The sequence below is a fragment of the Lineus longissimus genome, chromosome 18 (assembly GCF_910592395.1).
Source record: "Lineus longissimus chromosome 18, tnLinLong1.2, whole genome shotgun sequence".
Lineage (NCBI taxonomy): Eukaryota > Metazoa > Nemertea > Pilidiophora > Heteronemertea > Lineidae > Lineus > Lineus longissimus.
In genome coordinates, this window is record NC_088325.1 from 6,913,027 (window position 1) to 6,928,002 (window position 14,976).

Sequence of the window (14,976 nt, forward strand, 5' to 3'; positions counted from 1 at the left end):
TGATGGAGAGGACGCCAAAACCTTGAGATTGGATGTTTCAGGTAAGTTCGAAAAATACATTTATCTATGCGGAATACATAATATTCTCCCAGGGACAGTGAAACGACGGTACGATAACCGGACGTACGCAACGAAATGCCACAACCAGGTTGATATTTGTATGTTTGTTAATATTGTTTAGTAAAGGCCACAGACCAGGTTTGATGTTTTCGGTATGTCAAAAAGTCAATACAGCACTCAAAATCGCTCTTAAAAGGGAGGACAGTGTCATTAACTCGGATTTTGGAGTGTTCCGTATTATTATGCCGAGTAATTTGTAACGTCAAACCAGGAGGACAACAGTTAAGTGCTGTGCAGACATGTGCGCCTTTGTTGGTATTGTAACTCGCTTTTCTCAACTCCATCAGGGTGTTATTCTTCTAGAGATGACATTGTATATATTAAAACTCGCGTAAAGTGCATCCTCGCATTCAATGGTTATGTCTTCCAATACCCAAGTTCCAGGTCTCTTAGTGATGTGAATTATGGATTTCAATTATAACCATAAAAACTGTTAGGCCGGTCTAATCGGTGCCATGTGTATTTCTAAATATGAAAAGCCGTCTGAACGGTCAATGTGAGTGAATGGGTGGTGCATACAAAAGAAGTAAATACTACTAGCAGAAGCAAAAAGTAAGAGCATTTAATAGTAGTAAATAGTAACAGCATAAGTAAAAGGTCAATTTCATATGCATAATATTTACCTTTTACTTCAAAGCTGATGCTTTTACTTGACTAGTATCTACTTGTTAACAACAGTGAGGTCAGCCGATTCAGAGGCCTGGGCAGAAGTGATGTAAGCACAGTTATGTGGTAAGCGTGTAATGCGGCTTAACTCCTGTGTTATATCTTTGAAAGTGAAACAATTATGTCGTTGTGCAAAATGAAGCATGCAACAATTACACTGGGAACTTTTTTCAGCTGTAACCTAACACGTCCTTGCAGGATAGGAAAACGTTTCTTTAACTGTCCAAAACACCGTTAAATTATGACTCTTTCCTTCTTATGACACTTGTTGTATGATCTTTGTTCTAATAAATTTACCGGGTCCTTGAAAGGAGTCATAAGCCAGGGGGCAATACGGTATCCATTACCCCTTACAACAAAGCATCCGTCACCGATTTGGCCATAAAAAGTCCCAGGTCAGATCTAGAGTATTTTCAGATTCTGCTGTCGTGGATAGATCCTGGCCAATTGGCTGCGACACTTGTAAACCGCTCTCCGGCATCACATGTTGCTTGTACATTCAAAGTGGCCACGCTTTTTCGACAAATGTACTCATCTCCGTGGTTTGAGAACCTGCACATGCATACAATCCAGTGCTCCAATGGCACAAGGAAATTGATATTTCGCTTGCCACGAATCCTTAGCAGTCTGAATATCTGCTGCTTCAGTTGGAAACTGAATCCAAATATCGGCTTCTCTACAATCTGGTCAACAATGGCAGCAAAAGATCTTGATACTGTGCACTGATGTATCTCAATGTCTTTGCCAACGCCGAGCTGAAAACCTGGATCCCCAACATGACTCAAAAAAACCTCCATTTGCTGCTTGAAGAAAGAGTGCCACCCCTAGTCTCAATTCGTTCTCCAAGAAAATGTTCGGCCATCCAAATGACGTTTTCTTCATTAAATCGAAATTCCAATCGATACATTGCACCTGATGTTGGTCTTCGTGCGTTATACTCTCTTCCTCGGTACAAATATAAATGCAGCTATTTCCTAAAAATACGACTTTCCTGTTTGACTTCAAAGGTTGGTCTGGAGCTACCTTGGAATTTTAAAGTATTTACTAGAGGATTGGTAGTAATTACTTCGTTTTATGCATAATGATTGAAGTATCTACTAATTTTGGAGTAAACGCTAGAGGAGTAAATACTTCTTGCTTCTACTAGTAGTAAACACTTTTTTACAAGTTTTACTTCATCTTTATGCATACAGATGGCAGTAAATACTAGAAATTACAAGTAAAAAGTATTTACTAGTTTTTATGCACACCACCCAATGTTCGATTTTGCGAAAATAAACACATCCAACAAAATAAGATCAGACTGAGCTCTTCTTTTAGACCAACTTTTTTCGAAATGACCGGATGCTGCTTTCTTATAGTAGCTGCGGTATAAAGGCCGGCTACTTTCTCAGTTTATTGGGTTCTGCATGTAAGAACGATAAAGATATAGGCTTACACGTTTCTTACTATGCCGCCCAGTTGCTGACTTCTCTCTCCTTTCCTAATTTCAGTTCCACCCCTGACCCCGGCCGTCAAAAATCCATCACCGATCAAAGTTGGAGACACTGCAAAATTTACCTGCAATGCCGAAAATAAAAACGTCACGAAACCTGTCACGTACACGTGGACTAAAAATGGCACGAATGTGTCACCAGGGACAACTGAACCTGGTGCTCTGCTTTTTTCACCCGTCAAGAAGGCTGATGAGGGAAAATATGTCTGTGTTGCGAAAAATGATGCTGGCTCTAAGGCAAGCACTGAAGAGGATATCGTTGTATACTGTGAGTATGATTCTTTATGCGTTTCTGTTTCTGTTTAAGCAAACCCATAATTAAGAGGTTTGTATAGCGCTTAATCCAGTTGCTCAAAGTTGCTCATATTTTCTCGCCAAGCTATCTGCCTGTACATGTACATTTATGATTGAAGCATTTAGAATGAAAGGCCCGACCTCCGCGCACAGGACTGGCATTCATATTTCGCCACCAATGCTAGCTAGGCCATTTACTCCCAAGTGGAGAGAAAAAATCTCACTGGGTCTTGTGCCTTCTCAAGTGCACAAAGACGAAGAAACAGTTCCTTTCCAGGGTCGAACCCACGACTTTATGAATATGAGCCTGGCGCTCAACCACCAGGCCACTGAACTCTCAACTTGATGGCTTAGGTACCTTTAAGGAGTTTCCTATGTGTTCGTGGCCTTGCAACCCCAAACCGTAGTTCCTATTCATATTAACATATCATGCCCATGCCTTCAAATCTGTGAAAAATGTTTGTCTTGATATGCTTGAGGCAGTTTTAAGCATATTTGTGCAATTCTCGAGGAGCTTTGGTGGAAATGACGTTCCAATGGTTTTATAAAATGTCAGTATACCAGAGCGTGTGTGGTTTTATTTAAATCAGGGTGATGAGCAGGGACTATCTGAAGACTGACCTCGAGTTTAATGTGGTCAACTTTTTGTCAAATTCAAACTTTTATAGGTAGGAATAAAATAAGCCGACTAACTCTTTTTCTGGCTTAGGAGTGCTTCCAGACAGAAAAACCATTTTTGTGACAATTTAACTATAGTATGGGTATTTTTTTCTGCATGCTCATGTGACCTTGACCTCGTCGTTTCGGCCCCCTGTCTCCAGTCAGGTTTTCGAAGGTACTGCCCAATCCTCATCTGTCAAGTTAATGATGGGATGTCAACTGATATGTGTGTGACATTTGGATACAGGAGACAAATACCAGTCAATTGATATACATGTATATATAACACTTCTGGGTCATTTTAATTAATGTTGATCTATCAGGATCAAAGTCTATTGCCTGGCCGAAGTTCGCTGGGGAATGCACCTCAGATTTTGGCTGAAAACTGTTAAGTATTACCTTACACAGAACCTATCGGCAAACAACCAATAGATATGCTACATTGGAAAACTGGAAGTAGTCGGCCATGGCTCAAATCCGACTTCTTCTGTTGTTGGCTGTCCCAATGCACTTTAGTGGAAGGCCGGTGTAATTGCCTTAAACGTCCTTAAAGAGTAAGTAGGACAGAGTGTCATTGAGATAATGGATTCTTTTATGCAATTTCAATCTCTAATCCGTCTCAAAAACAATATGGAAGGACACTTTTTCCACGGTTAGGTTGGCATTTGAGACTGCTACACCGATGCGAGTGGTCTTGATCGGAGAAATTACACAGAGTCCGATTATATTCTCTCATAAATCATCAATAATATAGGAGCTTCATAGCCTAGTGGTAAACACTGCTGACTACCACGCAATAGGGCCCGGGTTTGATCCCGGGGAGAACCCAGGATTGTGTTGGAGCTTCATAGCCTAGTGGTAAACACTGCTGACTACCACGCAATAGGGCCCGTGTTTGATCCCGGGATAAACCGGCCTGGCTTTCAAGGAACAAAAATTCCTGGCTCTTCATAACACTTGTCCGTGGTCCCGTGTACCTGAGTGTCCTATACTGGGATCATATATACCATATAGCCGCCATACCCCCGGCAAAAATCCAATAGGGTTACGACGCCAGTGGATGATATGATATGGTGAAATAATAATAATAAATCATATTTTCCCGTGTTTAGGTTTTTCATTATTTTCTATGAGTTTCACTGGCTTGAGATACCTCAGCTGGTCAACAAGAGAGATTCTTTCTGCAACATATCAAATTATTATTGACTTTGCCTTTAGTTTTCTCAACACTTAATCCAACCAACATGTCAAATTATGGCCTTGAATATAGAGTACATTGAATGTCTCCTCTTTCTAACGTAAACTTCTCATTTATAGGTCGATTGACACTATGGATGACATTACGGGATGACCTGCGTATTTTGTTGTGGGTTGAAACATGGGTGAGGTGGTATTTGGTCGTACAGCTTCACATTATGCAGAGTAATAATTCCTGAGGGGGATCATTAAGGTTGAAGAGAGATTGGTGGGTTTAAGGTGTTATAACGCATAACTTGCTGAAATGGAATCAGCTTTAAAAAGCCTTGCTTGTATTTTAGATGCTCCATCAGTTGCTTTGTTATTGAATAAAACAACTCGGTCTTTTTCAACATCGGAAGATGACATGAAAACGTTTACATGTGAAGCTATTGGCGGCATCCATGTACCGCTGGTGAAACTAATACGCCAAGAGGGGACAACAAAAGAAATGCTGATTCAGCAAAATAATCGTGTTGTAATATTTCGACGGCAAATGATTTGACAGGATAACTAGATCAAATTCTACTGCGAGGCGACTGGACAAGGAATCCCCGAGTATGATTTGTCTTCGATTGTCACATACAACGTGTTACAGACCAGGAGCCCGGGGGTTCAACCTAGCTAAAAAGTTAACCAATTTCTATGTGTGTCTACAGGCTCCTTAAGGGTAACTATCAAAGGATATGAACGCCTGCCGCGCTCGTTGTGGTGGGTGTGGTCAGGAGGGGATAAATAACTGGACCCCCAAAATAGGCTCGACTAGTTCGTTTATTAACCGCACGAAACTTGCTGCAAAATGTTCAGCATATTCTCATGTCTCATGTACCCCCACCAGACGTTCCTAATTATCCTACCCCTAAAGCTAAGCTAGACTAGCTCATTTACTAACCGCACAAAACATGTTGCAAAATGTCAAGTATATTCACATGTATCAAGAATGACCATCGCCAGATATTTTCAGTGGTGGGGTACGCCCACCAGACATCCCTAATTGCACCACCCTTACCGAGGTAAGCTAGACAGGCCCATTTACTATAAACCGCACGAAACTTGTTGCAAAGTGTTTAGTATATTCACATTCAAGAATGACCATCGCCAGATATTTTCAGTGGTGGGGTACCCCTGAAAGCTAAGCCAGACTAGCTCATTTACTATAAATCGTACGAAACTTGTTGCAAAATATCCAGCATACTCACATGTATCAAGAATGACCATCGTCAGATATTTTGAGTGGTGGGGTACCCCCACCAGACCTCTTTATTTGCCCCATCCTTCTAAGCTATGAGCTGGACTAGCTTATTAACTAACCGCATGAAAATTGTTGCTACAATTTATCAAAAACATACTCATGTGAATCAAGAACAACCACCGTCAGACATTTTCGGCGGTGTCACACATCCCTTCAAAGTTGACTAACCAATAAAGTGTATCTCAACATATCCCAATGCGTCGTAAATTACCAAGCTCGAGCATCTGTAGGGGTAGGTGGTCTACTCCTGCCATGCAGAAGGACATAGTGACAGTCATGGCAAAGAGACTATTGTTGGGAACGAATGAGACCCCGACACTGCATCTCTTAGTGAACTTAGTTGTTCTGATGACGAACCCATGGACAGAAGACTCTGATTCTGATCCTGAATAAGACAAATACTATAGTCTTTTACCTGTCCAGACAAAATGAACTTAGTTATTCTAACATTAGCTGATTTTGCAATAAACTTAAAACGTGTAATACCAGTCACTGAGGGCTATACGATTTGGAGTTATAACTTTCCTGAAAAATACAGTAAATATAATAAACAGAAGCTCATATACCAGGTGGTTGAATATGTAGATCTGTTACCACTAATATATCAAACAAGGTAATCATGTTTGTCATCAAGATCAAATCAAAGAATGTGCAAGACACCTCCACACCCTTTGTATATGTATCAATATACCCAGCATCAATCAATTGATTAACCTCATGTAATCAATATAACAGGAACGGACCAAGTCTGAAATGACAATTTGATAGTGTGTAGTTCTGGAGTATATCTTCAATAAGACATGGCATGCCTACCTGTAAAAGGCTGATGTGAAATAGTACCCGCTGAAGGCATAGCATGGTATCCGGGTAGTGCTCTGGAAAGTCCTGGTTTGCGCTGTTCAAGAACTTCGGCAATATATTGGTACGTTGATGTATCTCCGACTGTTTCCCAACCCACAATCCATAATGATGGTCTTCCCAGATCGTAGTTCTTAATGTTGCTTTTTTTTTTTTTTTATTTATTCGTGTGAAATACATGTACAATATTTGATATGACATGACAAGACATTGAATTATGAACAAAATAAAACGTACATGCATTACACTGGTAACCATGTAGGTCGAGACCTATTATATGGCACCAGATAATATGGGTTGTGTCGTCGGGGTGCCGGCGACATGCGCACTAAGTGGGCCGACAGTTTGCACAACGGCAGAAAGTGACGAAAGTGCACATGTCGTCGACATCCAAACGATCCAACCTGTCAAAATAATAAACATTAAGGGACGATTTAAAATGCATTTTTTTCAAATTATGTAATTGGACCGGGAGGCTGTTCCACAGCTTCGGTGTCCTCACCCAGTATGAGGCACCGAACGTCTCCGAGTGGAATCTCGGCTGCGCCAGTCGTAAACCGTCGCCCCTTACAGCTGGGGTTATATAAAAACGTGCATTAAAATCCAGGACATTATAATAAGAATCGTGCATAAAAACTAGATCCTTGATTTCCCGACGGTACGACAGGGGCAGCAGAGACAACGCTCGCAGACGCTCCACATATGGCATATCAGGGCCTAAAATGTGACGAGTCACCCTCCGCTGGACACGCTCTAAAGTTTCAAGATCACGTCGCACATGTGTGTCGAATACCACCGTACCATATTCAAGGTGACTACGCACAAGTGATTTATACAACATGATATTCAAATTAACGTCTGCAGTACGCCCGCATACACGCCTGATCATACCCCACATTCTACTTGCACTGCTTGCAATACCATTGACATGAGATGACCATGACAGGTCCGAAGAAAAGACAATACCAAGATCCTTGAATTTATCAACCCGAGACAATGCAAAACCATTGATATTGTAAAAGAAGTGTGTCGGATTTAACTTCCTAGTAACACTCATGACCTTGCATTTGCTTGGGCTAAATGTCATGCCCCACCGTTTACTCCAAGCGTACAATTTATCAAGGTCGGTCTGAAGTAGCAGACAGTCGGTTACAGACTCTATCTCCCTACACATTTTGAAATCATCAGCAAAAAGATCCATGGCAGTACCGTCACTAACGACCTCAGCAATATCATTTACGTACAATAAGAATAAAAGAGGGCCTAAAATTGACCCTTGCGGCACACCAGACAGTACATCTAAAAGTGATGACTCCGAGCCATTAATCACAACTCTCTGCTTCCTCTTTGTAAGATACGACGTAAACCAACTCAGAAGACGTCCACAGATTCCAAAGGAACGAATCTTATGTAATAAGAGGCAATGGGGAACGGAATCGAAAGCTTTAGCAAAATCCAAATATATAACATCAGTTTGACCCCCACTATCTAAGACCTGGCCCAGTCTATGCTGGAACTGAACAAGCTGAGTGGCCGTTTACCGCCTGTTACAGAAGCCATGCTGGCCTTTATAGACTGACGGACTTAAGACTGGATAGATACTGTTATAAATGCAACGTTCCATTACTTTAGAAACCACAGATAGGAGAGACACGGGTCTATAATTTGAAATCAAATGCTTGTCTCCCTTCTTGTACACTGGCACAACGTTAGCGATTTTCCAATCGTTTGGTAAAACACCTGTCTGCATTGAAACGTTGAATAAAAATGCGAGTGAAGAACACAGTGTAGAGGCACACTCCCTCAGAACACGATTAGAGACCCTGTCAGGCCCACAGGCCTTAGTCTTGTCCAGCCTGTTTAATACCGATTTCACCTCAACTGCTGTAAAGTTAACAGAATCAAGGTTATAATTATCATACATAGTAACATCAGGTTTTCTCAAGTCGTTATGATGAGAAAAATTGGAATAAAAATAACCATTGAAGGCATTTGCCTTGCGCAGAGGAGTCACAAAAGACTCATTGCCCAGCTTCGCTGTCTCTGGTACAGAGTTTGATTTGGTTTTTGCGTGATAGAAGTTCCAAAAACGTTTTGGGTTTCTACGCACTTCTGATCCAAGATTGTTTACATTCGCTTTGTATTTGTCACGGGTCAATTTTCTGAGTTCATTGCGCAGGCGCCGGTATTTTCTCCAACTAGAGTCACTGTTCCTGTTTTTTGCGCAGCGGCGGGCAGCATTCACTTTTGTTGACATGCGTCTCACTTCGCGGTCAATCCATGGCGGATAGCTTTTGTCACGAATAGTTTTCCGCGGAATAAAGCGGTCTAATCCAGTGTTATACACACCTAGCCACTCTGACCACAAATTGTCAATGCCGTCCTGGCCATTTTGCAAACAGAAATCAGAGTTGGGACCAAGCTCGTCACAAAGGAATGACCTTAGACCTGTGTAGTCCGCACGCGTAAAGGCATAAACAACGCGCGAAATTCCAACACGACGGGGCATTCTAGTACGGAAATTCGACACTACGGGAAAATGATCAGAATCGTACATTCCTGGCCATGTTTCCGTGTCACTGAATCGCTCTGGTTGATTTGTCAGAATTAAGTCGAGTATGTTTCCATGCTTATGAGTAGGGTTGAGGACGAGCTGTGTTAACGAGAAATCGTTCACGATATTACAAAACTCCCCAGACACATGAGAGCCATTGACTCTAGACACAGTGTCCCAATTGATGCTCGGAATGTTTAGGTCGCCTGAGAGACAAATATTGCTGAATTCTCCCTCACAACTTTTGAGAACGTCCCTGAGGTCCCCCAGGAACGCCATCTGCTCATCGACATTATCCGGTGGATTATAGCACACAATAAGAGCAAAAGGCTCGTCAGAATCTGGTTTGACCTCGCACACAAGAATCTCGGAGTTTTCTTTTTCCAGATCAGTTCTACGGTACGACGGCATGTCCGATCTACATGCCATTAGAACGCCGCCACCACGTTCTTGGTCCTGCGAGTTGTGGTCCCTTCGATGGATGGTGTACGAAGGCGGCAGTATTTCACCGTCTGCTACCTCTGCGTTTAACCAAGTCTCCGAAACACACACGAAATCAAACTGATTACAAAGCACCAACTGCTGGAATTGCGCCAGCTTATTTTTCGACCGATTTACAGTTTTTAGACTACGAGCGTTCAGCAACATAAATGAGTGGCCATCCCTGACTGCATGTTCTCCAGCGGAGTTGTCTCGACACATTGCGTCATCCTAGCGGTTTGCATTCGCTCCACGGTTATATCCTTCCTGGCGGTTGTTCGTGTTTCGTGTTACTGTTTGGTTACCCTGAGGTCGATTTCGGCTATTCATTTTATCGTTTCGATTATTCTCGTTGGGGACATATTTCTGTTGCTTGGCGACCACTCGCGAGCCTTTGACCTCAAGCACGTCGCCAGCGCCTTGGAGATTTTTCACAATTGTCCGTATATTATTCTCGGCGATTCTCTGTGACAGAGGCTTATCGTTCGAAATATACACATTACTGTACTGACGACACTCCTTAAGCGATTGTTTAGCGTCCATTATCAGAGATTTGTCCTCATACGACGTGGCAATAATCAGGCCTGGGCGGTCATTGTATGAGCGTTTGCGTTCGACTTTTTGAAAAGACAAGTCCTTCAGCTTTAGCCCTTCCCGCAAAAGGGCTTGTGTCTTGTTTGCGACATTTTCATTCTTTCCCTCCTGTAGATTTCGAATCACAATATTCAAAAACTCCGCGGAATCATCCGACTTTCTTCTAAGAGCAGCCACCTGAGCTTTCACTTCTGCCACTTCCACTTTTACTTTCTCACTAACGATGTCGTTCACCTTGCGTAACACAGATTCATCAATTGTCCGCTCAAGCGTATTAATCTGGTCAGTAAGCTTTCTCTCTATATCATTGACGTTGCCCGTAAGGTTAAGTATAGCATTCATAATGTCCTTGTTACTGAACGTTTTCTGACCTGGGTTTTTCGGCGTCTTTGTCGCAGCCGTTGCACGAATCGGTGCAGACCCCCCGGCGGCGTTAATACAGGAGGGCACTGGTGATGAAACATCATCTGAAGAACCGGTAACGTCAGAACAGCCTACAGCTCCACAAACACTCACATCGGCAAGGACCGTCCTATCACTTTCACCTGACACCTTTCGCCATTTTAGAAGCGACCCTATGTCTGTTTCACACAGGGTCTTAAGGCTTGTACCCACGGACGCGATTTTCCTTGCTTTTGCCACCGCGGAAAGTCGCAGCGATAATCGCAAAGAATGGTTCCTAGTCAATTCAGTACATGTGTTCCCACTTGAGCGATGCTACAAAATCCAAGCGATTTCTCGTGCTTTCTCGTGCTTGGTCTTGCGCGCTACGTAATTGAGATTGCAAAAAGGGCAATCTATGCGACAAATCGCGGCGACCGGTTAGGTCATTTTGACTCAAGTAACTACCTTTGGGTTATTGACAGACAGAATTACGTAATGATTTGCGGGCTTGTGTCCACAAGTAGTCCTCAACTGTTCACTTGGTCATCATTTTGGGTCCGTCATCACCAACTCGACATGTCTGAACCCGATTTTTTGGAACGGTTGATCCTGGAGATTGAGAAGTTCCCTAGGATATATAACAAAGGATTGGAGGAATACAAGGATCCTGACAAAAAAGATGACGCGTGCAACGTGTCCAAAATGAACTCCGCAAGTCCTTGAAGTCGATTAGCAAGAGATTATGTCGTAACCTGACATGAGTACGCTCCATTATACGCTTCAGTCGGAACAGGTTACGAAATTCGGCGCGCAACGACTTGTCGCGGCGGAATATCGCAGCGACGTTTTGTAGGCGATAAATCGCGCCCGTGGGTACAAGCCTTTAGACCGACCACGCTTATTTGCGCGTACGGGTGCATGCTTTGTCGTGCTTTGTGTTTGGTCTTTGATCGGCGCCATCTTGTTATATTTCCAACTCACCGACGACAGTGATTAAGTCCGCCTTTTTCACAGAATAACAACACGTTAACCGACTGAAGCCAAGATATTCCAAACGTGCTGTTCCTTAGTTGATTTATGAGACCCCTGAAGGACTAGTTTGTGCACGTAAAATCGTTGTTAAGTTCGAAAATTCAGGAGCTCCAAAAACTTTCAACTACCTACACCTACAGTGTTGAATGGACAGGAACGGACCAAGTCTGAAATGACAATTTGATAGTGTGTAGTTCTGGAGTATATCTTCAATAAGACATGGCATGCCTACCTGTAAAAGGCTGATGTGAAATAGTACCCGCTGAAGGCATAGCATGGTATCCGGGTAGTGCTCTGGAAAGTCCTGGTTTGCGCTGTTCAAGAACTTCGGCAATATATTGGTACGTTGATGTATCTCCGACTGTTTCCCAACCCACAATCCATAATGATGGTCTTCCCAGATCGTAGTTCTTGATGTTGCTATCCTAGTGCACCAATTAGTATAACCAAAACATCTGTGTCTGATGCCCTGACAATTATCTCACCTGCCGAAATGTTAGAAACATGAAATTCAATCAGTGTGTCGACCACTTCGTGATCCTCTTGGAGATGTACTGGCTTGGTGACTTCTTCATCAGGGACATACCATCAGCAATATCCCACCCAAACAAAGTCTTCCCACCGAAGATATTCCAGTAATGATCTCGTCTCCATTCGCTCAGGAGGAGTTTCCCAAGTTCATTCTTGAACACTCCGTATTAAAGAAGTTTTTCACCATTTGCTCAGTCCCCCTGATACGTATGTGTCTTCAACTGCACCTCGCATCTTCATCTATATCTTCATTGGAGTTTCCAACACATTCATTCAAACAAATATGAACCTCTTAAGCCACCCCCCCCCCCCCCCTCTCCCCCGCCCCAGAACACCGACTTGAAATAATTTTCCTGGAAATTGATGAATAGAATGCACCAGATTTAGTTCATGACTTGACTGAATGCAGAAAAAGGCGTGGATATGAGTGGAGTTTCTCGGAATCTCGGAGTCAGTGATGGGTTCAGTCTGCATGGACTATCCGGACAAAAACATCAATCTTTTCAGTATTAGTCGTTGCCATCTGCAAGGCAGGTGACTTTGCTTTCCTCGTTTTCGTTTTCTGAAGCAAAGTTTTGCACTTTAGTACGATTCACTCTTTCCAGGCTCCCGTTCAAGTTCAAAATTGCAAACTTTTGATAGAAAAGAGACTTACCCTGTTGATATTCAATCATTTAACTGCTATTTTCCAAGGAACGTTATTTTGCTCCAATCGTTTCGTATTATTGTTTTCAACAGAAACTCCAACAGTAACTGAAAGCGATAGTAGGCCGGTAGGGACGCAAAAAAATGTGATTTAGCTAGGAGTCGAACACATGCCTAAGGGTGTTAACAGCAAGTGTGACGGTGGTATTTCCCCTCTATTAACTAAACGTCTCTGGGTTGTGGGGGATGCGCAGATGTATGATGCAGATGTAGCGAGTTGAGTAGCCCCGCTTGCATTTTCTGTTCCAATTATCTCTAATAAACGTTGTGAAACGGAACACCCTGACGTTCGTGTTGCATTGCTAGCGGGAGGACAACAGGAGTGTCACAGTGGCGCCCGACGAGTGGGCCTGAATCTTCGAAAAGAAGGATAAATTCGGACCGAAATCGTGCAAGTATCGGAAAAATCATGGTCAGTTTCGAGTTTTTGATCATGACAGGTCGGAAAATATCAGGTTTACGAACCCGCTGTGGGGTTAAAACGTGATGTCAGCTACTGCCGATGGCATGATGTGTTCCTTGGAAACACTTGGAAACTAACGTGAGGTTACCCTGCTTGTAATGTTTTTCTGCGAGAAACGGTCTGAAATTAACACCAATACGATCGCTGTCTCGTTCTATTCCGACCCTTCGTTGATTTTATTATTACTGAACCACAAAGCGATGTACGTGCATGCAATGCATTGGATGCTGAGTATTAAAGCGAACCACGAGAAATGACGTCACGATAGTCTAATACCATTAGGCCCCACGGGTGGCGCTGAAGTGGTGGCCAACCGAGGGGCCTAAATCTTAACGATTTTAAACTCACTTGGCAAAGTGATCTATTAAATCTCTGCAGGCTATTTTTTGTAGACCCGATTCCTCGGCGATGGCATAACGAATATTTGTGCAAGAGGTATCGTTGCGTTTGTGGTGATGTCTATATTGGCTTGTTGAATCAGAAATGAACTTTATTGTCCACAAATATGTGTATTCGAACTCTTGGAAATCGAACCTGGAAGCAGGATACAGCTGTGTCCAATGCTCGTGTACTTGCCTTATACAAATAGATAATAAAATAGCCATCTGTGGCGAGCATGAAATTTTGTGATGCGGATTCACTGAATGTGGTAAGTTATGCATTGGATGTACACGCGCAGAAAGGTGTCTATTGAGACTGAGAGTATCAACAGTAAGCATGTCTATAAATAGCATGTACATTTATAATGTATCGCGCTCGTTGCATTGTTCATAGGGTATTGTGTAGTGGATCATAGTAAGGCGGTGGTGGTCTCTGAGGTCACTAATACTGTTTTCTGACCTTTCTTAGCATTAGCTGGCATTCTTGTCCTTTTCAGTAGGGATTGCATTTGGACAGTGCCCTGTGGTTACCATAGTGCTAGCAGACGACAACAACAATGGAGTAGTAACGTATCTGTTTTGTCTGTCAGGCTTATATTCTAAGTAGCAAGCATTGATTTTAAAATCTATGCCTGTTAGCAGTAAGAGAGGATCCCAAAACTAGTACTGAATGCGCAACCCTCAAAATGATCCACCACTGCTTGATATTGAGCATGATTAATCAACCATGTTTTCTAAATATCCCAATACCACAAAAAGAATATTGGCCTCGATCATTCCTCGCCACAGAATGCAGGCGACTAAATACCGGTGTTGTCATGGTCACCATCTGGAGCGGCAACATTGAACTATCCACCCAAGTGAATCAATGTCGCCAAATGGCTTGTATTTTTGTATTTTGGAAAATACGAATCTTTGGCTAGGAATAAATGTTAGTGTTTTAAGGACCCAAACAAATGTCTTACATTTATTTTTTCATATAAGGTGTCTGTTTCAGTCGTAAATTACACAAATTTGACTGTTAATGGTATGGACTGGCAGATTTAATTGAATAAAATATTCCATGTTTGAAAATCGACGACCAACTTCTGTACAGGTGACCAGTGTAACAGTTCATTTCAAAGCGAGGCGGGTACTGTAGGTGATTGCATTTAGCATCTGTCGTGTGGAACCACTATTAGCCAGTTCCGGGCCTCTCTCTAATCAAGAGAGTGGTTGCGTCACTCTAACGTCACGATCGAGCTTTTGCGCGTATTTGTATACAGTTTTGCA

General features: G+C 42.6%; 1 protein-coding gene across 1 annotated transcript in view; it reads left to right on the forward strand.

Annotated features, from left to right (window-relative positions):
* The first annotated feature begins 591 nt into the window (after nt 1-591).
* LOC135502203 (hemicentin-1-like) overlaps nt 592-14,976 on the forward strand; it is a 34,845-nt gene continuing 20,460 nt past the window's right edge. The window contains exons 1-2 of the mRNA XM_064794857.1: nt 592-616; nt 2,280-2,549. Coding sequence (XP_064650927.1) covers nt 592-616; nt 2,280-2,549 — 295 coding nt within the window. The remainder of the gene's footprint in view (nt 617-2,279; nt 2,550-14,976) is intronic.